This window comes from Artibeus jamaicensis, unplaced genomic scaffold (genome assembly GCF_021234435.1).
Source record: "Artibeus jamaicensis isolate MK-2021 breed Jamaican fruit bat unplaced genomic scaffold, CSHL_Jam_final contig_391, whole genome shotgun sequence".
Taxonomy (NCBI): domain Eukaryota; kingdom Metazoa; phylum Chordata; class Mammalia; order Chiroptera; family Phyllostomidae; genus Artibeus; species Artibeus jamaicensis.
The window spans coordinates 19219124-19243343 of NW_026521814.1; the positions used below are offsets into that span (position 1 = coordinate 19219124).

General features: G+C 38.0%; 1 protein-coding gene across 3 annotated transcripts in view; it reads left to right on the plus strand.

The window, feature by feature from the left end:
- The first annotated feature begins 5877 nt into the window (after nt 1-5877).
- The window catches only part of NUP35 (nucleoporin 35), a 35179-nt gene continuing 16836 nt past the window's right edge, over nt 5878-24220 (plus strand). For all 3 annotated transcript variants that reach the window (XR_005083755.2, XM_037154102.2, XM_037154103.2), the window contains exons 1-4: nt 5878-5984; nt 9158-9328; nt 11882-12009; nt 15629-15689. Coding sequence is in view for 2 of the 3 variants with exons in the window: in XM_037154102.2 (XP_037009997.1) it covers nt 5945-5984; nt 9158-9328; nt 11882-12009; nt 15629-15689 (400 nt within the window). In the remaining variant the exon portion in view is untranslated. The remainder of the gene's footprint in view (nt 5985-9157; nt 9329-11881; nt 12010-15628; nt 15690-24220) is intronic.

Below are 24220 nucleotides of genomic sequence, written 5' to 3' on the forward strand. Positions count from 1 at the left end.
TATTTTTTGGACCCCATCCCTATGACCCTTCTAACCCTCTGCCTCAGTCCATTTGGGCTCTAACAACAGGATAACAAAGACTGGGTGACATAAACAACAGAAATTTATTTTTCAGAGTTCTGAAGGCTGGGAAGTCCAAGGTCAAGGCACCAACAGATTTAGTGTCTGGTGAGAGAGCCTGCTCCCTGGTTCATAGATGCCAGTCTTGTTGCTGTGGTCTTACATGGCTGAAGCAGGGGTATGGGGTGGGGGGAAGCTCTGGGGTCTCTTATAAGGGCAATTATCTCATTCATGAGGGTTTTACCCTGGTGACTTAACCCCAAATTCCCAACTGCAAATACTATTAAATTGGGGATTAGGATTTCAGCATGAATTTGGGGGGACACCAATATTCAGTCTGTTACAACCTTCCACCCTGAGAGATTCGGATTTTCCCTTTCCCTTGCTGCTAAGTGAAAATGTATGTAGTGTATTCATAAGTTATGTAAATGTCAAATCACCATGTTGTACAACTGAAACTGATATAACATTGTATGTCAACTATAACTGAAAACAAATATTAAAAAATGTATGTGGTGTAGTGAGGGGTGTTATTGGTTGGAATGTGCTGTGCATGTGAATCTTGTAGAACTGAAGAAAAGGAGGCTGCTGCAGGGAACAGGGAGCCTGGGATGTTTTGGACAACTGGGTAATGTGTGCAGAGAAGGGAGTATTGGCTAGTGGTGTTTGAGATTTGGTAAGAGGGACTGACAACAAAGGGAGATGCTGGAGTCGACTGCAATTGTCTAGGCATCAAAACAATAGAGAATCGGACTTGGTATCTGAATGTTTGATGGTAGAGAAGGTGGAAGCCAGGAAAAGCACAGTGGACCAGACACTCTACAAAGCATAACCACCTTTCTAGGTGGGTATTGTTTCTATTTCACACAAAATAAAGTTTACAGAGATTTAATACCAATCCAAGTAATACAGGATTTAAGTGGGAAAATTGTGCTCTAAATTCAGGTCTATTTGACCTTAAATTGTGCTCTAACATACTGCACCAAAATTATGTTAAAATGTAACATAATAAAATTTAAATTTTGGGTATCTAAAGAATAATAGGAAAGGGACAACTGGAATGGGGCAGATTTTAGGGGTAAGATTAGTTTTCTAGGGTTGATGCACTGGTAGGTTGTTCATCAACCATTTGGAAAAGTATCATGTGGCTTTAGAGAGAGAAGGGGCATACAATAACAGAAATTACTTGCATGGATATAACAATGGATGTTATCCCCCTTGGGGATAACATAAAAACTTGTTTTTTAAATTTTTCAGAGCTTTTTATTTTATTTTATTTTATTTTTTATTAAATGCTTTTGATTTTTAGTGTTGTTCAAGTAGTTTTCTGCCTTCCCCCCACCTCTTCCCACCACCCCAGCCATCCCCACCTTTCTCCCCTGTTTCCAACCCCCCTTGTTTTTGTCCATGTGTTCTTTATAGTTGTTGAGAACATAAAAAATTGAGGAGGAGAGAGAGTATAAAGGCTACATTAACAATTCTTGCCCTGGCTGGTGTAGCTCAGTGGATTGAGCGCGGGCCTGCGAACCAGAGGACCGCGGTTCAATTCCCAGTCAGGGCACATGCCTGGGTTGCAGGCTGGTTCCCTGCAGGCCAGTTCCCTGCAGGGGATGCACGAAAGGCAACCATACATTGATGTTTCTCTCCCTCTCTCCTTCCTCTCTAAAGATAAATAAATAAACAAAATATTTAAAAAAACAACAAAAAAACAATTCTTTGTCCACACCGCTAAAGAAAATATAGGCTAAATGAAAGGGGGACCAACCACAGGGGAAAATATATTTGCAAATGATACTTGGGACAAGGGTTTAATTCCCAAAATATATAAAGAACTCACATGACTCCACAACAGGAAGACAAACAAATCAGTTAAAAAATGTGCAAAGGACCTGTACAGACACGTCTCCAAAGAGGACACACAGAGGGCTCAGAGTCATAAGAAAGAATGCTCAGCATCACTAGTCATCAGAGAGATGCAAATTAAAACCACAGTGCAATACCACTTCACATTGGTCAGAATGGCCATCATTAACCAATCAACAAATAGCAAGTGCTGGTGAGGTTGTGGAGAAAAGGGAACTCTAGTGCACTGTTGGTGTGAATGCAGACTGGTGCACCCACTGTGGAAAACAGTATGGAATTTCCTCAGAAAACTAAAAATGGGACTGCCTTTTGACCTAGCAATTCCATTGTTGGGATTATACCCTAAGAATCCTGAAACACCAAAAGAACCTATGTACCCCAATGTTCATAGCAGCACAATTTACAATGGCCAACCAAGTGCTGGAATCAGCCTAAGTGCCCATCAGTAAATGAATGGATCAAAAAACTGTGGCACACTTACACAGTGGAACATTACCCAGCAGAAAGAAAGAAGAAGCTCCTACCCTTTGTGACAGCATGGATGGACCTGGAGAGCATTGTGCTAAATGAAGTAAGCTGGGTGGTGAAAGACAGATACCATATGATCTCACTTATAAGTGAAAGCTAATCAACAAAACAAACAAGCAAGCAAAATATAACCAGAGACATGGGAATAAAGAACAAACTGACAGTAACCAGGGGGGGAGGAGGGAGGGAGATAACGAGGAAAGAAGGAAGCCATGGACAAAGACAAAGGGGGAAGGATGGAGAGTGGGAGGTGAGGGTGGGTGGAGGTGGGAGGGAAGTGGTGGTGGGAAAATGGAGACAATTGTATTTGAACAACAAATTTGAAAAATGATAAAAAATATGAGCATAGCACACACACACACACACAAATAATTCTATATCCAGGTTAGAATGAAATGGGATCATGTATGGAAGAGCCAGAGAAAGAGCAGAAAGTTAAGAAGAGAGTAGGAAGTGTAGTATCACCAAAAACAATGAAAACAATTGTATATAGGAAAAGACTGTTAAAGCTATTGAATACCACAGATGTCAAACATGGCAGTTAGGCCCCATATGGCAGTTAGGAGAAAAATAGTTGGGGTCAATAGTTTCAAAAAAGGATTTACACAAGAGTCAGTGTATAATGTTTTAAAAAATAAGATGGTAAAGTTAGGGAAATAGACCATGTACTAAAGTCTGTAGACCCTTATTTTGAAATCTTGAAAAAAAATGTGAAAAAAAAAAGTTCAAGGCAGTCACAAAAAGATACAGTTCTAGGGAAGGTTTTTTGATAGGATAAAATGGACATCTTTATACCCTGACAAGGAAAGTGTCAGTTGAAATGGTATAAATTTGAAATGCAAGTGAAGGAAGGCAAATGACTTTAATTTTTCTGTCCAAATATCAAACTGCACTACCAGGCCATAGTAATCAAAATAGCATGGTACTGGCATAAAGACAGACATATAGATCAATAGAATGAAATAGCTCAGAAATAAGCCACACTTTTATAATCAATTAATATTTAATAAAGGAGGCCAAAACATACAAAGGACTAAAGATAGTTTATTCAATAAATGGTGTTGGGCAAATTGGACAGGTATGTGCAAAAAAATGAAGCTAACTTCTTATGCCACACACAAGAATAAACTCAAAGTGGATTAAAGATTTAAATGTTACACTTGAAACCATAAGGATCCTACAAGAAAACATATGCAGTAAAATCTCAGACATTTCTTGTAGCAACGTGTTTTTTTGATGTATCTCCCAAGGCAAGGGAAATAAAAGAAAAAATAAAACAAATGGGGCTACATCAAACTAAAAAGTTTTTGCACAGCAAAGGAAAACATCAACAAATGAAAAGGCAACCTACTGAAAAGGCAGACATATTCAATGATAGATCTGATAACAGGTTACTACCAAAAATTTATAAAGAACTTACAAAACTCAACACCAAAACCCCCTAAACAATCCAATTAAAAAATGGGCAAAGGACCTGAATAGACACTTTTCCAAAGAGGACACACAGTGGACCCAAAGACATATGGAAAGATGCCCAATGTCACTAATCAGAGAAATGCAAATTAAAACCACAATGAAGTATCATCTCACATGGTTCAGAATGACTGTCATCAATAAATAACAAGTGCTGGAGAGGATGTGGAGAAAGGGGAACTTTTGCACTATTGGTGGGAATGAAGACTGGTATAGCCATTGTGGAAAGCAGTACAAAGTTACCTCAAAAAATTTAAAAATGGAACTGCCTTATGACCCAGCAATTGTATTTCTGGCAATTTATCCGAAGAAACCCGAGACACCAACTCGAAAGACTATATGCACCCGTATGTTCATTGAAACATTATTTACAATCGCCAAGATTTGGAAGCAGTCCAGGTGTCCATTAGTTGATGAGTGGATAAAACAACTGTGGGACATTTACACAATGGAGTACTACTCAGCAGTAAAAAAAGTAAAAATAATAAGAAAATTTTACCCTTTGTGACAGTGTGGGTGGTCCTGGAGAACATTATGCTGAGTGAAATAAGCCAGTCATAGAAAGACAAATACCATATGATCTCACTCACATGGAGTCTAATGAACAAACTGAACTAAGAGGCAAAACAGAGGTAGACTCATCGATGGCCATGTGATAACAGAAAGAGAGGCAGGGTCAGAGAGGCAGAAGGTGTCATGCAGCTGGCATTGAAGGGAGAGGGTGGAGCCTTTAAGCTGAGGAATATAATTTAGTCTTAGAAGTTCAAACAGGAAGGAAACAGATTCTCTCCTAGAGTCTCCAGAAGAAACCAGTCTTCCTGACACCTTGATATTAGCCCCATAAAACTCAGATTGCTGGTGTCCAGAATTATGAAAGACAGATCTGTGTTCTCATTTAACCCTCCAGCTTTGAGGTAATTCAGTCTGAACTTGACCTCATCTGAACTTGATTACATCTGTCAAGTACCTATTTCCAAATAAGGTCACAGTCAAATGTACCGAGGGTTAGGACTTAAACATATTTTGGGGGACACTGTTCAACCCATACACCTGTAAAAAAGAGTCAATTTATCTCGGTGATTTAAAATTTTGATCTCAAGGGACATTCCATTTAATTACGTCATTGTAATGATCTCACTCAAATTACAAAATTCTTCTTGGATTTGGAATTTCAGGAAATTCCAGAGCAAATAGGAAGGATGGGTGAGTATTCTGAGGATAATTAACTTGGTATGGATCAGAAAATATCCTAGAATATATATAAATGTAGCACACCACTTTTAAAGTTAGGGAGCAAAACTAAAGAACTTTTTTTGCACGCATATATAGGCTATATTTGAATAAGCTCTAAAGAAAAGCCGAAAGGGGGCGGACAGTCCAGATGATACAAAGAGGGTGCTGCAATGTGGTGGGTTGACAAGTGTTTGTTTACTCTTAGCTTCCATTATTCGCTATCTTTGGTACGTATTGACATGTAAAAAGCAGCAAGCATGAATTATGCTTTAATGTAAAATTGTCCCCCTATAACACATTTTTAAAAAAATGGTACAGATGTCAGAAAATGCAACAAGAATGGAGCTTTACGCACCAAGCCCGTAAATCGACACTGGAAAGCAGCCCCAACAGTTGCTCCAAGCCGACTTTCTGCAGCTGGTGCTTGGGAAAGCTGACGGATGACAAAGCACTGGGTACACGCACGGTAGCTAATGAAACTCTGAATATAATAAACAGTACTTCTGTGAAATTCAAGTACCAAAATACTCAGGACGTTCACACCGTGAGCACAGGATTTGGAGAAATACAATTTCATCACAGACACCTCAAGTCTTCCCGGAAGACGCTGAGACTGCGCGAAGGCTTTTACCCACTCCAAAATGGCGGCTCCGGCGCCCACAGCTCCGTGCGGCGCATATCCGGAAGTTACGTCAACCCTTAGGTTACCGCTCCCCGACCCCTGGGGAGTGTTTCCGCCATTTTTGAAAATCGGGAGGGTTCTCGGCGAAATATAGTTGCCGCCGCGATGGCAGCCTTTGCTGTGGAACCCCAGGTGCCCTCGTTGGGTGAGTGAAAAACTGCTTTTCCTCGCTGGCACTGCGATCGGTGCCGTAGGCCTGCAGGCGGGCAAAACCGACGAGACCAGGAGTCCTGACTCTCGTTTGCTAATTTCACTGGCGCAGAGGTAGTCCTTTGATCGCTCCACGTTCCTAGCAGGGGGCTCCTGCTCTAGTCATCAGGCTGCCCGGGCGGCTCGGGGAAGCTGCGGCCACCGGTGAGGAACCGGTGAGGAAAAGGTCGAACGTGGGCTGCGCCGTTTTGTGCCCCCAGACGCGAGCCGGCCAAACCTGCGGATACCTGATATACCTCCTGAGCTCCAAACTGGATCCGGGTGTCAGGATCCAGGATAATAGTCGGGAAGGGACCTGGCGGCTTACACGTGGGTGGGCGTTGCCCCGGAGAGTGGTCGCAGACCGCCGCCGTTGGGTAACCTGGGCTTCTGGTTCCTGTTTGATTCTTTCCCTCTTCTGGCCTTTGGCAGAGGAATCAGTAATTAATGGAACCTTGCATTGTGCGACAATTAATTAGACAGATGATGAAAGCCATCTAGATATTGGCCTTAATAGGAAGCTAGGAGTTCGCACGTTACTCCTTACCTTAATCTTGGGAAGGTGACCGACCAAGTATTGTAGTTATTTCTGAAGTCAGTCATATATTGAATACTTAAAAGTTTATTCCCATTGCTGAATTGTGACTTTGAAAAAAATCCAAAAAAATAACAGGATTACCTTTTTGTCTGCTGAGTTTGGGGATTTCTGAGATCTGTCAAAATTTTAAAATAAACCGTCTACTATAAGAGACTTAGTTGGAAATTAGGTTACAACATTCTAAGTTTGGAAAACAGAGTGAGCATGATTACTTATGTGTGGGATGAGTTTTTTTTTTCCTTCTTTTTGAAGATCGGAAGAGTAACACTTTACATGTTTTGTGCAAACTTTCTTCGGAGAGTAGAGCAATGTGAACTGTTTGAGTATTAGTCATAAACTAAATGCATAATGACAGTGCAGATACTCTGCTACATTTAAATTTACGTACAGATACTGGTCTAGGTATTATTTTAGAGCTCAGTTTTCTACCAAAAAAAAATTGGAGTGCATATTTCTTGGGGTTACAAATGTGTATAAACCTCTGTTTATTGCCTAATCAGAAATCTGACATTAGCTGATATTAAATTTTTAAGTCCACATATTGCAGATATTCTAGGTGAGGAATAAACATTTCCCAGCACCTAATGGTATATTAAAAGTAGGTATTACTCCAACAACCAGTGCTGGGTAAGAAGACACAGTACTTTAGCAATACAGACTGTGATAGGGAATTGAGTTGCAGGATCCATTGGTACAGTGACATACAGCTCTCTTCTTAAGTGAAATTTAGCCTGATGGGTGGTTAGTGACAATTCGATAGAGGTTTTTGTGTGCTCCCTCTGGTGCTTTCTACTGTATTACAGTATATATCCAGATATATAAGAACTTCTTTTGACTTAATTTTTACAATTGCTATATTTTTTCCTTTTGGGGGATGGGAGAATGAAGGCAGTTGGTGGTTCCTAAAACTTTTTATTTATTAGTGTGGGTTTTTAATATCTGTTCAGAAAATGCTTTTGGGTTGATTGATTTCAGTGTTTGTTCTTGGGAAATATGTAATGGTTTCATAGTAGCGTAGTAACTATCACTTTAATTACAATGTAATTATAGTTCTTCCTTATTTCAGTATTTGCTTTATCTTTTTCCTGAATTGCTTTGCCTTCTTTTATACACTTGCATTGTTAATATTTAAGTATAACTATAACAAGGTATAAGAGGAAGCATAAATGACTGACAGCATTTGGAGAGTAGGAAACAATTTTTTTTTTATTTTTATTTTTTATTTTTAGAGGGGAAGGGAAGGAGAGAGGGAGAGAAACATCAATGTATGGTTGCCTTTCGGGCGTCCCCTGTTGGGAACTGGCCTGCAGGGAACTGGTCTGCAACCCAGGCATGTGCCCTGACTGGAAATCGAACAGCGATTGTCTGGTTCGCAGGCCCACGCTCAATCCACTGAGCTACACCAGCCAGGGCAGGAAACAAATTTTTGAAACTGTTTAGAAATTGACAGAAACATCAACATCATCTTATGTTATTTATATGATCTTTATTAACTGCATTCCATGGATCACATTTAGGCTAGTCACATTGTTAAAAATTAAATTTTCATAATCAAAAATTGCAGATTCTTCACTTACACGTTTGTCTCTCAGTTTTGGCTATTATAAGATACTGTTATACTAATAACGAATGCTTGCTGAACATTTACTGCATCTTAGGCACTGGGTCAAGTGCTTTACTTGCTATAATTCTAATCAAAGCTCTCTGAATGGGTGATACAATTATTCCCATTTTGCTGAGAGACTTGAACCTAGGTCTCTCACTTCAGAGCCCATGTTTTTCTTACTGTGCTATTTATGCCCTGAAATTAGAGTCTAAGTTACAGCTTCCTTATCTTCATGATAACAATAAACCTCTCCAGTAAATTGTGAAGATTAATTTTGAATTGATGATTGTGAAGTATCTGTTCTTTTTTTAAATTGGTTTTATATCAGGGAGACTTATTGAGTCCTAATTTTAAAATGAGTAATTTAAAAAAAGATCCAAACAATAAACTTTCCAAACATTTTAAATGTTTTTTGCCACTCATTACTATTATTTTGTATGTGCTGTAATGTGTGCATGATTACACTTTTATGACAAACATGATTTATAGTTTTTTGTGAGGAAAAAAATGGGACATATAGCAAGCTAAACTCATTGTGTTTGATATGTTCAAGCTTTGTGTAAATAAGTAACTCGTGTGCCCTGTTCTTGTTTTTGGTTGTTGAATAGCTGACCAGAAATAGAAAATTTTTCTGTATGTATCAGGGATTTTTATAATATTATAAACTAAAATTCTTAAATTTAAAAATGTGTTGATTCTTAAACCTGTGAAATGTTAACAGAATAGTTGTCAGGGACTAATATCGTTAATGTAAAATACTTGTTTCTCTAGAAATAATTTTTATTCATTTCTAAAATAAAAATTTAACGATGGTTCTATAGTATTTAACGGAATTGATTACATTTTCAAAAGTATTCTAGATTCTTAAATCATTTTGTTAGATGTTATAAAATTAAAGTCCTTATTTTATTTCTGATTCATTTAGGATCTGAACCAATGATGCTAGGTTCTCCCACATCTCCAAAACCAGGGGTTAATGCCCAGTTCTTACCTGGATTTTTAATGGGGGATTTACCGGCTCCAGTGACTCCACAACCTCGATCAATTAGTGGCCCTTCAGTAGGAGTAATGGAAATGAGATCACCTTTACTTGCAGGTAGGTAAATTGCCTAAAATAGTTTCATAGTAATGTCAGTATATATACTAGAATTTAAAAAAGAGTAATAGTCCAGTATTCACTCTTCCCAACCCATTCATCACTGTATGTTGCCATGTGTAATGCACACTTTTTTGCCTAAACTTTTGAGGTAAAAATAAGGATGAGCATTATACATGGGTAGTACTAATTCTGTAGCTATATAATTGTTTATAATTCCTTTATTTATAATTATATATTAAAGATATAACTCTAGAAAGCAATAACGATATCCCTATACAAAATAATACACTAGAATACAATAATTGGTTTTGTTTCTAAATGTAACTAAATAAAACTTGAATTACAAAATTAAAACAAAAGATTTTTTTCCCTTAAAGTTTGGGCCAGAAACACAGGTGTGTATTGTACACAGCAAAATATGGTGATTAAAAAAATTAAGTAATGGCTCTATTTTTTTTTACCATAAGACTCGTAGAATAGAGCTGTAAGCAGTATAAACTACAGCAGTCCCCACTTTTATCAGCAGAGGAGAAGTTCCAAGACCCCAGTGGATGCCCAAAACTACTGATAATCTCAAGCTTTGTATATACACTGTGTTTTTTCCTATGCATACATACCAGTGATAAAGTTTTTAAATTGGGTACAATAAGAGATTGACATTAACATAATAAAATATAATAATTATAATATATTATGATACAGTTATGTGAGTGTGGCATCTTTCTTAAAATATCTTACTGTACTGCGTGTACAACTTGGACACAGTGGACAAAGGGATGATTCATGTTCCAGCCTGGATGATGTGAGATTTTATACTGCTGAGGCTGCAATTTAAAACTTATGAATTCCTTAGTTTTAGAGTTTTCCATTTAATATTTTCAGACTACAGGTGACTGAAATTGCAGTTATCAAAATCTCAGATGAGGAGGGTACTACTGTATTATCATTCTAAGAACCACTTATGGAAAAGTATGCATATTACATTTCATCCAGTGTAAAATGCCAGTGTGTGGGGGGAAGCGATATGGTCATTTAATTTCAACTGAGTTTAATTCATCTTAAATATAATAATAGCACACAGTCAGTCAAAAGAAGTGTAATTTGAAAATTTGTCAATATGGATTCTACCTCTAGGCAGAGTTAATTAAGGTTCTCACTTGTAGTATGTTCAGTGAAAGGACTTCACAGACTGTGGGGAAGTTTTTTACATAGGCTGTGCAGTCCTCAGCACAAAATGTTACTTAAATACAACATAAATCTTTTACAGGATGTCTTTAGCAAAGACACATTTTAAAAGATAACTGAAGTTTTGACTGTGAGTAGTGAGAGCCGCCAAAATGGTTGAATTTCAAATTTGAACTAGTATCCTTTTAGTAGATGTTTAAAGGTAAACTCTTCTTACTTTGTTTTTAACCTATGATTTACTTTATATATATAAATGGTTTTATATATATAAGTGGTTTTATATATATAAATTGGTCAGGATGAAATATAAATTATATTTGAAGTAATTCACTTAAAGATATTATTCTGGACAGATTTTTGTATAAATTTCAAATATGTTATTATTGTAGCTACCACATATTGAGTATTTACGAGCCAGGAAATATACTCAGTATTTTGTTATTTTTATTGTTTTTTCAATCTTGAGCAAATATATAGTAGTTATCCCAGGTTTTCAAAAGAGGAGACTGAGGCTAAATGCAATAAAGAATGCACAGCTTACTAAGTGAAGAGAAGGAGATCAAAGCCCAGGTCAGTCCCATTTTGCAGTCTGCTCTATGCTTGTCTTATGGAGGGCAGGGGCTGCTTCACTTTGGGCATTGCTAATTCTCTGATTTATACACATCTTTATGTCCCTAAAAATGGTTTTTTAATAACTTTATTATGTACTTAAATCTATTTTTACTATGAGAAACACAATGGGATGTGTTTAATTTTGACAAATGCCGAATTATGGGATTATATTTATTCAAGTGTATATGGACTGGAGCTGTTTAGTACCTACTTTCAAATTAGAAAGAGAATTAAGTTTTGTGTTGAAATGCTAAGCATTTTGTAGAGAAAGTAAAAGTTACATGTGTTTGCTATAAAGTAAACTTTTTATTTACTTACTCTGGAATCTTTTTATTCAGAGTGCAGTCTGTGGATCACCAGCATTGGCATCACTGGGAGCTTGTTCAAAGTTCATAATCTCAGGTTCCATCCTACATGTTGTGAATCAGAATCTGAATTTGAACAAGATCCTTTGGTGACTTTCATGTGCATTGAAGTTTTAGAAGCACCAGGACATGAGGTTGAGTCAATATTTTAAGAATATAAATTTTTAAAAAATCTTTTTAGCAAGGTGCTCTGGAGCAATTTCTCTGAAGCAACTCCCTGTCTCAGTTTCCTCATTTGTTAAATGGACATCATTCTCCAGACACAGGATTGTGGTCAGGAGAATTAAGTTAAATAATAACACCAATATGATTATTTAGGAAAAATCCTATTAAAAAGAAGGAAGATTTCTTTGTTTTCTCACCTGCCAGTATGTTTTGTACATTGTAGGTGGGTCACCACCACAACCGGTCGTACCAGCTCATAAAGATAAAAGTGGGGCTCCACCAGTTAGAAGTATATATGATGACATTTCCAGCCCAGGACTTGGATCAACACCTTTAACTTCAAGAAGACAGGTAATACACACGCCCTCACTCATGATCCACAATGAGTAATTTTAAGGTTTTTATGTGGCTATGCAGTGAGAGTCAGTAATTTGAAATGTTTCCCCGAGGTCTGTTGTAGTATAACTTTGTTGCACAGAATAAGCATTAAGGACATTTATCATAGAATCTACTTAAATTATGCTTATCATGAAATATACTTTAAAATGTAATAAAACAACAGCCCTGACTGGCATGGTTCAGTGGGTTGGGCATTGCCCCATAAACTGAAAGGTAGCTGACTCAGTGTCTGGTCAGGGCACATACCTGGGCTGCCAGCCAGGCCCACCCAACCCCACTGCCCCTCCATCCCAGTTGGGGACATGCGAGAGGCACCAATCAATGTTTCTCTCACACATGAGGGTTTCTCTCTCTCTTTCTCCCTTCCTCTATCTCTAAAAATAAATAAATAAAATCTTTTTAAAAAGGCATTTCAAAAAAATTACATCACTACAGATTATTTTCTCATGTAGGTACTTCTGTGGTTTTAATAGCTATGTTGTAGTCACCTGTCCAAACCCTCAACGTACTTCAGATACATGTGGAAATGCTTATGGTTTAAGTCATTTCAGTTCTTTAAAAAGCTCAGTGTTTATTTATACATAATTCTGTGAAAGAACAAATGAAGATTCAGGGTTTTATCCAGATTTAGGGCACTTCGTAATGATTTCGGATCTTTGTTTTAGGAATTATTTTATTAATATAATATACAACCATTATCCTTTTAGAACTATGTTTATTATTTGCTTATTTTACTAAAAACACTGTCTCCCGCATAGTTCTGAGCTGATGCTTTAGCATAGCAATTTTTAACTGTTGTGTCGTGGCACACTAGGGTGCTGGAAGAATTTTTAAGATGTGCAATACCTGACTATTTAGTCAGGGCACTGATCTCCTTTCCCTTAGATTGTCAAATAAAAAAAAATGACAGCAGCCAACACAACAATAACCATTTGGTGTGAATGCCTTCAGTGCCCTTCCTTAAACCATAAATATAGAGATCATATAATAGAGTTGCATATTTTTGGTCATGGTGCATATTAAGGTTCTGTCTGATTGGTTAATTCTTGATACCAGAAATCCTTATAGACAAGTATAGGCACCTGATTTTTTTGAAAAGTCACTTTGGAGCAAAAAGGTGGGTAATTACTATTGTTACGATTTTTTTGTAAATCAATCAAAATTTTACCCATTTTTTGTCACGTTCCCAAAAATACATTTTTTGGTGTGGTGCAGAATTTTGGTAATTAGTTTATGTGTGCCATGGGATAAAAAAAGTTGAAAATCAGTAGTTTAGTATGTTCCTCATGTAGCGTTCTGATGGTGATGTTAAGCTTTGGTTGGTGTAGGTGTAGGTGTTCCCATGGCGTTATATTCAGTCGTAGATTGTGCAAGGTAGACGTCTCTGTTTTGATGGGACTCGTTGTTACAGGAGAGTGTCCGATACTTAGGAAGTACTTCTGATGCACAGGCCCTGATGTTACAGTTTTAGTAATTTGTCAGGGGTAAGGCAGCTAGTTTTGCAGAGCCAGGCTTTCAACCTAGGCGGCCTTAAATCTCGAGCCAGTATTTATGATAGCATACTGTGCTAATACTACTCTTGTTGGCACTTCAAGGGTGGTATGGATTTTTCTTTTAAGTGGGAAGTTTAGTAGCTTTTATAGTCATGTGTTCTTTCCTGTCATTATTGTGCTTAGTAGGATATATAAACAAAGTGTGTCATTTAACTGATATATCCCTTTGTATAAAGATATTTCTGCTGTTTAGTTTGGAGAAATGTTTTATGACTTTCCCTGAATCAGATATATTATAGTTGTTGGAAAGTTTAATAAAATGCATACTTAAGTAAATTTTGACTATAGGTTTTATATTCCTGGCATATGAGGCTACGTTTCAAGCAAAACAAAATTAATTCATTGTGTTAAACAGATTACCTTCTCTCTCCAGCACTTCTGGACCTGCCCACCTGTCGATTATAGTAGCCATTAGCCAAGTGTGGCTCTTGACACTTAAAATGTGGCTAGCCCTATACTTGAGATATACTTGTCTACTATAAAGTTTAAAATTGCTTGCATGGCTTGTGTTAGTATTTGGACAGTGGTATTCTAGACTTAAAAAATCCAGAATATTCTGTTTTGGGTTATTTTTCTGAAGGTTGGTAAGTAAATATGATGTTTACTTTGGTATGAGAACTACTGGCTTACAAATTTATATTTTCATTACCTCTCTGATATTACATGAGAAGAAAGGTAGTTATAGTAATTGCCATGTTCAAAATGTTTAAGGGCCTTAAGTGTAATAGTTTGTAGAAAATGTTTTTCACTGAAGGTTGGTAAGAATATTATTAGATCAAAACCTAAATTTGTTCTGCTCCCTGAGACTTTGCTCAACCTCTCTCTAATTACAAAAGAAGCTGGTGTTAAGAATTGAACAGTACATTTTGTATCTCCCCTAACATTCTCTGCATTTGGTTCTGGTTGCTAGATAATAGCCAAATTTTAGATTTCCTTAGTTTAATCATATACTGTTTAAAAAAATTTTTTATATATATTTTTAGAGATTCATCATTCTTGATTTGATATTTCTATCTTTGTTTATGGAAGGACTTAAAATATTTTATTTATTTATTTTTGGACAGAGGGGAAGGGAAGGAGAAACAGAGGGAAAGAAACATCAATGTTTGGTTGCCTCTCGCATGACCCACACCGGGGAACCTGGCCCACAACCCAGGCGTGTGCCCTGACTGGGAATTGAACCAGCAGGGACCCATTGGTTCACAGGTCAGTGCTCAATCCACTGAGCCACACCAGTCGGGGCAGAAGGACTTTTTTTTAGAAGTTTTTATTTATTTATTTTCAGAGAAGGGAAGAGAGGGAGAAAGAAAGGGAGAGAAACATCAATGTATGTTTGCCTCTTGTGCTCTCCCAACTGGGGACCTGGCCTGCAACTCAGGCATGCGTCCTAGACTGGGAATTGAACCTGCAACCCTTTGGTTCCTAGGCCAGCACTCAGTCCACTGAGCCACACCAGCCAGGTCTATAGAAGGACTTTTAACAACTTTAATCTTTAATTTTCCCATATTTAAAGGAACTGGTATTGATCATTTTTCTTCTTTATAACTTTCTACCAATAGAGGCAGAGGTATCCTGTCTTGTGTACACTGATTTGAAACTGTAGTATTTCGTAGTTTGTAAGAATTTATTCAAAAATAAAATTCTGCCATCTTTTTGTTTTTCTGTGTGAGCTTGGTGATTTGAAGTATCACCATTATGTGTGTTACTTCTGTACCTTAGGAACTAGAACCAAACAGCAGTGTTACTTTCTACTAAAAATAATGCTTTTTTACCTAATGTGATTTTATTTATTTTAAACAAATACTGTAATAAGGGTCTAGCATATTTTAGATTACTACCACTCAACTTAAAAAAAAAAGTTAGGGAATACCCTTTGATTGTGAGCTAATTATAGGCATCTTCAGTACTGGGTAAATACTCAGTTGTCTCTTCAATGAAGCCTTTCAACACTTACTGTGTATATGTTATGGTTAGAACTTTACGTTTTTACCTTAACACTTTCTTCTGTTTTTATGCAGCCAAACATGTCAGTAATGCAGAGTCCTTTAATTGGAGTTATGACAACGACTCCTGGGACAGGTAAGCAGTGCCCTTTAACACCAGAGACTGCTCTCTGCTTTTTGAATGAAGGTGATATAAAACCTTTGTTAATACTTACCAGATTGTTTTCTTTTATATTTCACACTTGGAGACTTGTTCAAATATAAGTAATTTTAGAAAGGAAACACTTTGTATATTTATTATTTTCTGAATTTAAGTATAAGATGTGAATTCTGTTCAAAAGATTGATAATTGAAAAATATGTACCTAATAGTATCTTCTACATTATTAAAAACTGTAATAAAAAAGCTGTTGCAGTTGGGAAGAAGAGGAATACAGAGTGAATAATAACAGGTGTTTTGAGAGACATTAATGCATAGCTATAAATCTGTCATTGGCTTTAAACAGCTGCTCATTATACCTAGTTTTTTTTTAAGATTAATGGTATTTTTATCACATCAGCATCATCATTAGCAGCACTTTTCTTACATATTCATATATTTATAATCTATCAGATGTTCAGTCAGGCAGTAATTGAGCACATGATCATGTATCAGACTCTGAGAAACTGAACAAAATAGATAACCCTTGCCTTTATGGAGCTTACATTTATTTACAGAATTTACATGTATAAATAAAGTAAGGAAATTATAACATTTGTTAGAAGGTAATCTATTTTATGGAGGAAAATTAATCAGTAAAGGAGTATTGGGGGTGAGGTCTTTCAGTTTTTAATAGGGTGGTGAATTAATTTTTTATTATTGCTATAAAAAAATCACCACAAACTTAAAAGTGGTTTAAATAAGACACATATATTGTTTTACACTCCTGGAGGTGGGAGGTCTGAAACGGGTCTGAGTGGCTGAAGTTACGGCGTTCATAAGGCTGTGTTAATTGATGGAGGCTCTAGGGGAGAGACTGCTTTCTTGACTTTCCCATCTTGGAGGCTGCCCATGTTTCTCTGCTTGTGGTCCCCTTTCTCCTCCTCCAAAGCCAGCAACTTTGCATCTCTCCGATCCTTCTTCTGTAATGTCTTCTCTTTTTCGAGGATCATTGTGAATACATTGAGCCCGTCTGGATAATCAAGGATAATCTCCCCATTTAGGAGCCTTAATCTTGTCTGCAACCTAATTCTTCTTTGCCACGTAATGTAATACATTCCTAGGTTCCATGGATAATGATGTGGACATTTGGGGCAGGGGCATTGTTCTGCTTACTATGGATAGTTAGGGGGAAAGTAATACTTGGTCAAAAACCTGAACTAAGGAAGGGAGGTAGTGAAAGTGTGACACAGGAAATAGCAGTTAGGAAGGCCCTGAGGTGGAAGTATGTCTAGGGTGTTCAAAAAAGAGTAAGGAGGCGAGTATGAAATGGAGTCAGCGAGGGGAGGGACAGTAGAAAATGAGGCCTGAGGGGTAATGGGGGCCTGTCTCACAGGGCCTTGTAGGTCATTGTAACAACTGGCTTTTACCCGGAACAGGTGGAAAACAGACAGAATGAGGTTGTTGCTGTGGGGAGAAGAGACTTGGGGGCAGGGGTGGAAGCAAGGAGGCCAGGTAGGAGGCCCGGCACAAAGCCGCGTGAGGGATGGTGGGGCTCAGACAGAAAGTAGGGAAAGGGAAGTAACAACGAAAAGGCGAAACAGAAGAAACGATAGCGAGATAGTAGATTTAAAATGAACCAAAATCAACGGTATAAAACAAAATGTACTAACCACTCCAGTAAAAGGTGGAGATTGTCAGAATGTCTAACAAAACCAGTATCCAATGACAAGGTAGATCTTTTCATCCTCCAGATCCAGAGTTCTTCAAGCAGCCTGTGTGTGAATCCTCCCTGGCATTGTCTTTAACGTCTACATTCCTACTTCCAGTTTGTTCAAGCTATTTAGGCTTTTTCTGTCATGCTCCTCTAATTTTTTAAAGGTTTTATTTATTTATTTTCAGAAAGGGGGGAAGGGGTGGAGAAAGAGAGGGAAGGAAACATTGTCGTGCGAGAGAAACACCAGTTGGTTGCCTCTCGCATGCCCTTAGCCAGGGACCTGGCCTGCAATCCAGGCCAGTGCCCTGATTGGGGATCACACTGGAGGCCTTTTGGTTCGTAGGCTGGTGCTCAGTCCACTGAGCCACACTAGCCAGGGCATGCTCCTCTCATTTCTTTCAGCCCCCACTCACTACTCGGTTCTGAAGCCAGTTCTGCATTTTCAATTATTTGTTACAGCAGCACCCCACTTACACCAAAATCTATACTACTTTTAAGTTGCTGCCATAGGAAATTACCACAAACTTTAGTGGCTTAAAACAACACACATTTATTATTATGTTTCTATAGGTCAGATGTCTGGTCACAGCTTGGTTCTTTCTTTAGAGCTTGGGGGTCAGCAGGGCTGATGTTCCTTTCTGGAAGCTTTGGGGATGAACTGCTACCAAATCATTCAGGGTGTTGACTGAGTTCAGTTCCATGTGGTTGTAGGTCCCTGTTTTTTTGCTGGCTGTTGCCTGGAGGTTGTTCTCAGCTTTTAGAGCCTGCTCTCATTCCTTAGCTTGTGGCTCCCCTTCCATCTTTAAAGGCAGTCAGTGGCAGATTAGTTCTTTTGTATGCTTTGGATCTCTCTGACCTCTCTTGTTGAATCACTGGCTTGACTTTTCTGCCAGCTGCTGCTAAGGGCTCATTTGATTACATTGGGCCAAAGTGGATTACCTGCCCTCCTCCCCAAAAAGAGTATTCCTGTGAAACCTTTGGAAAGCGATTGTGTATCTCAAGACACTTCTTGCCAATGGACATACACAATAAGTCTAGGTAAAGCACAGATGCTCACAAACACGGTCCAAAGCTTTGGCAGCTTGATGCTGAGTGTTGTTCCCAGGGCAGAGGCTTGGTGGTGCAACTCTCGCTTCTGCTCTTGGAGCGTGCTGCAAAAGTGCTGAACTCTGTTTTCGTAGGGTCTTTTTATAGGAACAAAGTGGCATAAAGTAGACTTGTGAAAGCTGAAGAGACCTGTAGTCCGAGGTAATTCTTTATTTTAAGATCGATTTGTTAGTAGCTTTATTCAACTATCCACAAAGTCCCTTCACAGCAAATACTTTCTTGAGTGTTTGAATTATCAATCAGTCCAGTCAGGGGACAGAAACTTGGGGCTGATATCTTTATATTTCTGTCTACCACGTGCACATTGGGGCAAAGGTAGGTTTTCAGTTGTTTGTATGGAAAATAATACAATAAAAATTAATAACATAAAATTAGTCTGTGTTTCATGTACTCACAACTGTGAACCTACTCTTCCCCACCCTGTATGTCATGGTGGAGAATTTAGGATGTCACCTCAGTCTCATCCTTACATACCCGACGTGGAATATTCTAGGGGAATTAGTTCAGGTTTTAACAATCTTAATCTGATTAGACAAATAGATGACAGTGCTTTATTATGTGACTATTTGTTACAACAGTGACTATTGTTTAATAAACAGTGAGTGATCCCAGGGACATGGAAGAATGCAAAAGCATAATGTATTTTATATTTTAAAGGATCTCTCAGTTGTCTGAAAAGCATGCATTATAATATTCTTATTGGTGTCAAGGATTAAAGTTAATTAAATATTTCATTAATTTATTTTTGTGTAATACTGTGATGTCCATGAAGTTCTTACACTTTTTGCAATCAAATGTGAAAATAACAAAGATCAGCGATAGGAAAATACACCAATCATAAATTGGCCACTGGGAGCCACTGCTGCTTCTACTTTGAGTTTAAGGAATTTACGTGTAGGAATTAATGAGGCATAAGTGACAAAGAGTGTTTTTGAGAAGGTGTGATGGTTGTGAAGATCTACCATACATGGCCAATAATAAGAAATGAGGAAGCTGACTTGGGGAAATTAAGGGAAAATGTAGACTTTTCTGTTATAGCTGTTTTTTTTTTAGCTCCTGTATTTAGTGTTAAATTAAAATATCTTATGTAATTTGTAAATTTTAACTTTCTGATATTGGCAGATTTGTACAGCCTTCAGGGACTGTCATGGGATTTAAAGGCACGTGGTATTTTATGCTTAGGTCTTTGTGTAGAGTAGGGAGGTTTTTAAATTTCATAACTGATGTTAACATCTCTTTTAGAGTCTTATTTCTGGTGCTGGAAAACCTTGGTCATAGGACAAAGTGGGAAGTCTGGATTAAAGAATTTCAGAAACTCTTTTCAACCGTGGTACATTATTGCCCGGATAGAGAATGTTGAACCTGTTTACCCTGTCTTTTCCTGTCCTCCCCTGTGGCGGACTTTGGCCACCAGAATCTGCCTATTGTGGCTGACGACGAGAATGAATGCACAGGTGACAACAATCCTGTGTGGAAAAAGGGAACAGGCACGACTACTCTCTAAAGGGGAGAGTGCCTATGGTGCCTCGGCCACTCTCTCAAGAGGGGAGCGCCCCGACCCTTGCCTAGACAGGCTTTTATTGTTTTCTTTGGGTCTTATATCAGAGAAAGATTTATTATCTATTACATAGAATATTATTGTCTACATTTTAGGTACAATCAAGGAAATGAAAATAACATGCAGAGGGGAATGGCGATGAGCTCATTAGCTCTGTCCTTGGGAGAACTCGTACAGGCTTTGGAAATTACCTTGAAGATAGACAATATACATTTGTTGTTTTAGACCAGGGTGATGGAGTTTTAGCAAGAGCAAGCCATAACAGTCTGTATGCATTTTCTAGGCCTGATTCCCATGGGAAAACTTGGTTTGAAGGTCTGGCTCCTGCCTACCACCTCGCTTCTAGGGGAGGCTCTAGGGGAGATGTTACTTTATTTTAAAGCTTCTAGAAGCTGCCTGGGTTCCTTGGCTCATGTCTCCTGCCATCTTTAAAGCTTGCTTTGCCAGTTGAGTCTTTCTTATATCACTCTTTTCCTTCTCCATTTAAGGGCCCCTGTCAGATATACAGGTTAATCCCAAAAAATCTTATTTAAAGTGAGATCAGCAGTCAGTTTCATCACATTCTTAATTCCTGTTTACCATGGAATGTAATTTGTTCACAGCTTCTGGTTATTGGAACATGGATATCTTTGGGGGATGATTTTTTGCCCATCACATATTTAATAGAATTTAAAAAAATTGGTCATCAAAATTTTTTTAGTGTCATGCCATATTAGTCATAGTACTGTTGAGTGGTCTCTAGTTTTGGTGGGGGCATTATTTTTGAGTCAAAATAATAAATGAAGATAGCTTTAAAAAGCAAATAGTAGTTGCATATAATAAAATATAGCAGTCTAGTTTTATTCCTCCAGAACTAACTGAGACTTTAGAACTATTTCCTTTCAGAATTTATTTCCATTTACCTAAATGAGATGCCGTCTTAGTTTCTTGTTGGGACTGTAACAATATATCACAGATTTAGTGGCTTAAAATGACTCAGATTTATTCTCTTCGAGTGTAGGAGTCTTAAGTCCAAAATCAATTTCACTGGGCTAAGTCAAGGTGTTGGTGGGACTAGTTCCTTCTGGAGGCCCTAGGAAGAATTCTTCAGCTTCTAGCGGCCACCTGTAAGTGTATCAGTCCAGTCTGTTTCCATCAGCACATCACCTCTCTAGCAAAGTCTCCCTCCCTCTCTCTCTGGTGAGGATCCTAGTGGATATATTGTGAGGACTTGTGGGGTCCACCTAAATAGTCCAGGATAATCTTCTCATCTCAAGATCTTTAACTACATCTGCGAAATCCCTTTTGCCATATAAAGTAAAGTTCTAGGGATTAGGATGTAGTCATCTTGGAGGGCCATTACTCAGTCATGTGTGATTATATTGCTAATTCTTGATTTTCAGTTTTCAGTATTGCTCTATTTAAGGTGAAGATCGAAGATCTTACGTCTTATCTCTTCCACATTATCTCAGTATAATTATATTAAACTTTGTTACTTTTTTAGTGTTTATATTATTATGACCATCTAAAATACTGTCGGTGCTGAACCAACTATCATAATTTATCCTTTCTGTAAAACTTTAAGTTTTATTTAATTATAATTGTCTTCCCCCCATTTGTCTAATTTTCTGTGCGCCATTTGCTATTGTTATCTTAAGCAAATGGTCTGTTACTGTGATATATATCTTTTTGAAATGTTCAAACATACTATCAAATACATTTTTTTGTTTGTTTTAAGCAGAACATGTCACTCTTAGTCTCTCTTTTGACCGTTTCCTGTTTCAGCATGGTGTACAGTTATCATTCTAGGACTTAACTTGGCAAGTTTCTAGAGTTGAGCTATTTATCTTAGATAACATGTTTTCTTCTTAGTTTATTTCCTCATTTTGGTGAAGAACATATTTGAGTAGTTTTCTAGGAAAGCTTGCATGGGAAGTGAAATTAAAGACCTCATTCCAGAAATTCCTTTTTTCCTCTCTTTACACTGGATTGGTAGTTTGGCCAGGGGTAGTATTTTACATCAGAATTTTGGAGGCAGCATTCCATTGTCTTCTGGCTTCTAGTGTTCTGTGGAAGTTATTTGTGGTATTGATTCCTGAGTCTGTGAGTGGCTTGGTTTTGAAGATTTAAGATCTCTTTATGGTTACTGTCTCAATTTAAGAACTGTGCTTTGGTATGGAACTTTTTCATTTGCTTTGCTGGGGAATTAATTGATGGATCCTTTAAAGACACTTATCTTTAGTCTGGGAAACTTCCCTGTATTTGGTAATTGCTCTCCCTCTGTTTTCTTCCTTCTTTCTGGAACTCCTCCTAATTATGAACACTGTAGATTTTTCTAATTTTCTACTTTTTTTTCCCTTATATTGTCTTTTACATATGTAGTCTGCATTCTGAGAGTTATCCTCAGTCTCAGTTTCCAATTTTTATAACAATTTTTTGCCATTTTAATTCCCAAGAATCTTTTGTTATTGTTGATTTTTACATCCTATTGTTGTTTCATAAATATGAATCTTACCAGTGAGATTAATGTTGATTTTTATTCTTGTTCATATTGTCTGTTTTCTTCTAGTTATTATTATTTTTTCCTTTTTCTACATCTTCTGTCTTGGGGAAGGCATATTTACTGAATGGTCACTAAAGAGCCACCTGGAATTAGTGCTTGTGTGCTCATCAGCATTTGCAGGAAGGGGGAAATTTGTAGAGAGAGGCTGTTTGTCTCTCAGTGGGCTTCACTATAAGGGGATTAGACAGCTAACTAGATTTTTGCTGGGAAAAATCTCTGATTTCAGCATATGTAGGTCTTATGTTTTTTTTGTTTTCCCAAAGAAGTCTTGATGTCCTACAGTTGTTCTACACTGTGACTGGACTCATGGAGTCCTGAGCTATTTAGAGTATCCTTTTCCTTAGAGACTAAGTCTTTGGTCTCTTGGGAGTGGGATGGATTGGTGACTGTCATCTGGCTGCCTAAGATGAGGAGGAGCCTGCCATCTCACTTTTTATTATACCCACTAATCTTCCTCGATTTTAGCTGGCATCCTGTTTCACACTTTTCATAGTTCCTGTGGTCTCCAAAACCGGGGCCTTTCTAAAATAACAGTCATTGGGCGTTGAAGGGATTAGAGATGAATACAAGTGTTTAGTTCACCATGTTTGAGTGGATGTTGTATCCATTGTTTGTAGCAGACCCTGTCCAGCAGAGTCCGCCTGTTATGGCTGATGGCGAGAATGAATGCACAGGTGACAACAATCCTGTGTGGAAAAAGGGAACAGGCAAGGCTGTTCTTTCAAGGGGAGAGTGCCTATGGTGCCTCGGCCACTCCCTCAAGAGGGGAGCACTACGACCCTTGCCTAGACAGGCTTTTATTGTTTTCCTTGGGTCTTACGTCAGAGAAAGGTTTATTACCTATTACATAGAATATTATTGTCTACATTTTAGGTATAATCAAGGAAATGAAAATAACATGCAGAGGGGAATGGCGATGAGCTCATTAGCTCTGTCCTTGGGAGAACTCATACAGGCTTTGGAAATTACCTTGAAGATAGACAATACACATCTGTTGCTTTAGACCAGGGTGATGGAGTTTTAGCAAGAGCAAGCCGTAACAGTCTATGCATTTTCTAGGCCTGATTCCCAGGGCAAAACTTGGTTTGAGGATCTGGCTCCTGCCCACCACTTCGCATCTGTAGTTTTTCCATACAGCGCTGAGTCACATTTGCCAGGCCAAGACAAACTGGTCCTCTGCAGTTGTTCACTGTGCTTTTGGATACAATGAGTTTGTCAGACTGGAAAGTCCCCCAAGATTGCTCTTACCTCAGATGCCAGCTGCAAGTTTGGGGGTACCCAGGGCTACCTTTACTTTCAGACCTACTGGCTACAAAATCAGAACCCAGTGAAACTGCTATATATATGTTTACACTTTTATTTTAACAAAGGATACAAATCAGAACCAAAGAAAGAGAGGCATAAAGCAAAGTCTGGGAGGGTTCCAAACACAAAGCTTCCGTGCTATGTTATGCTTCCAGTGCTGTCCACAGGATATTACCAACTAGGAAAGCTCACTGGAGCCTCTGTCCAGAGTTTTTATTGGTGTTTCATTTTGTAAATATGATTGATTGAACCATTGATCATGTGGCTAAACTCATCTCTAGTCCCCTTCTGTGCCCAGAG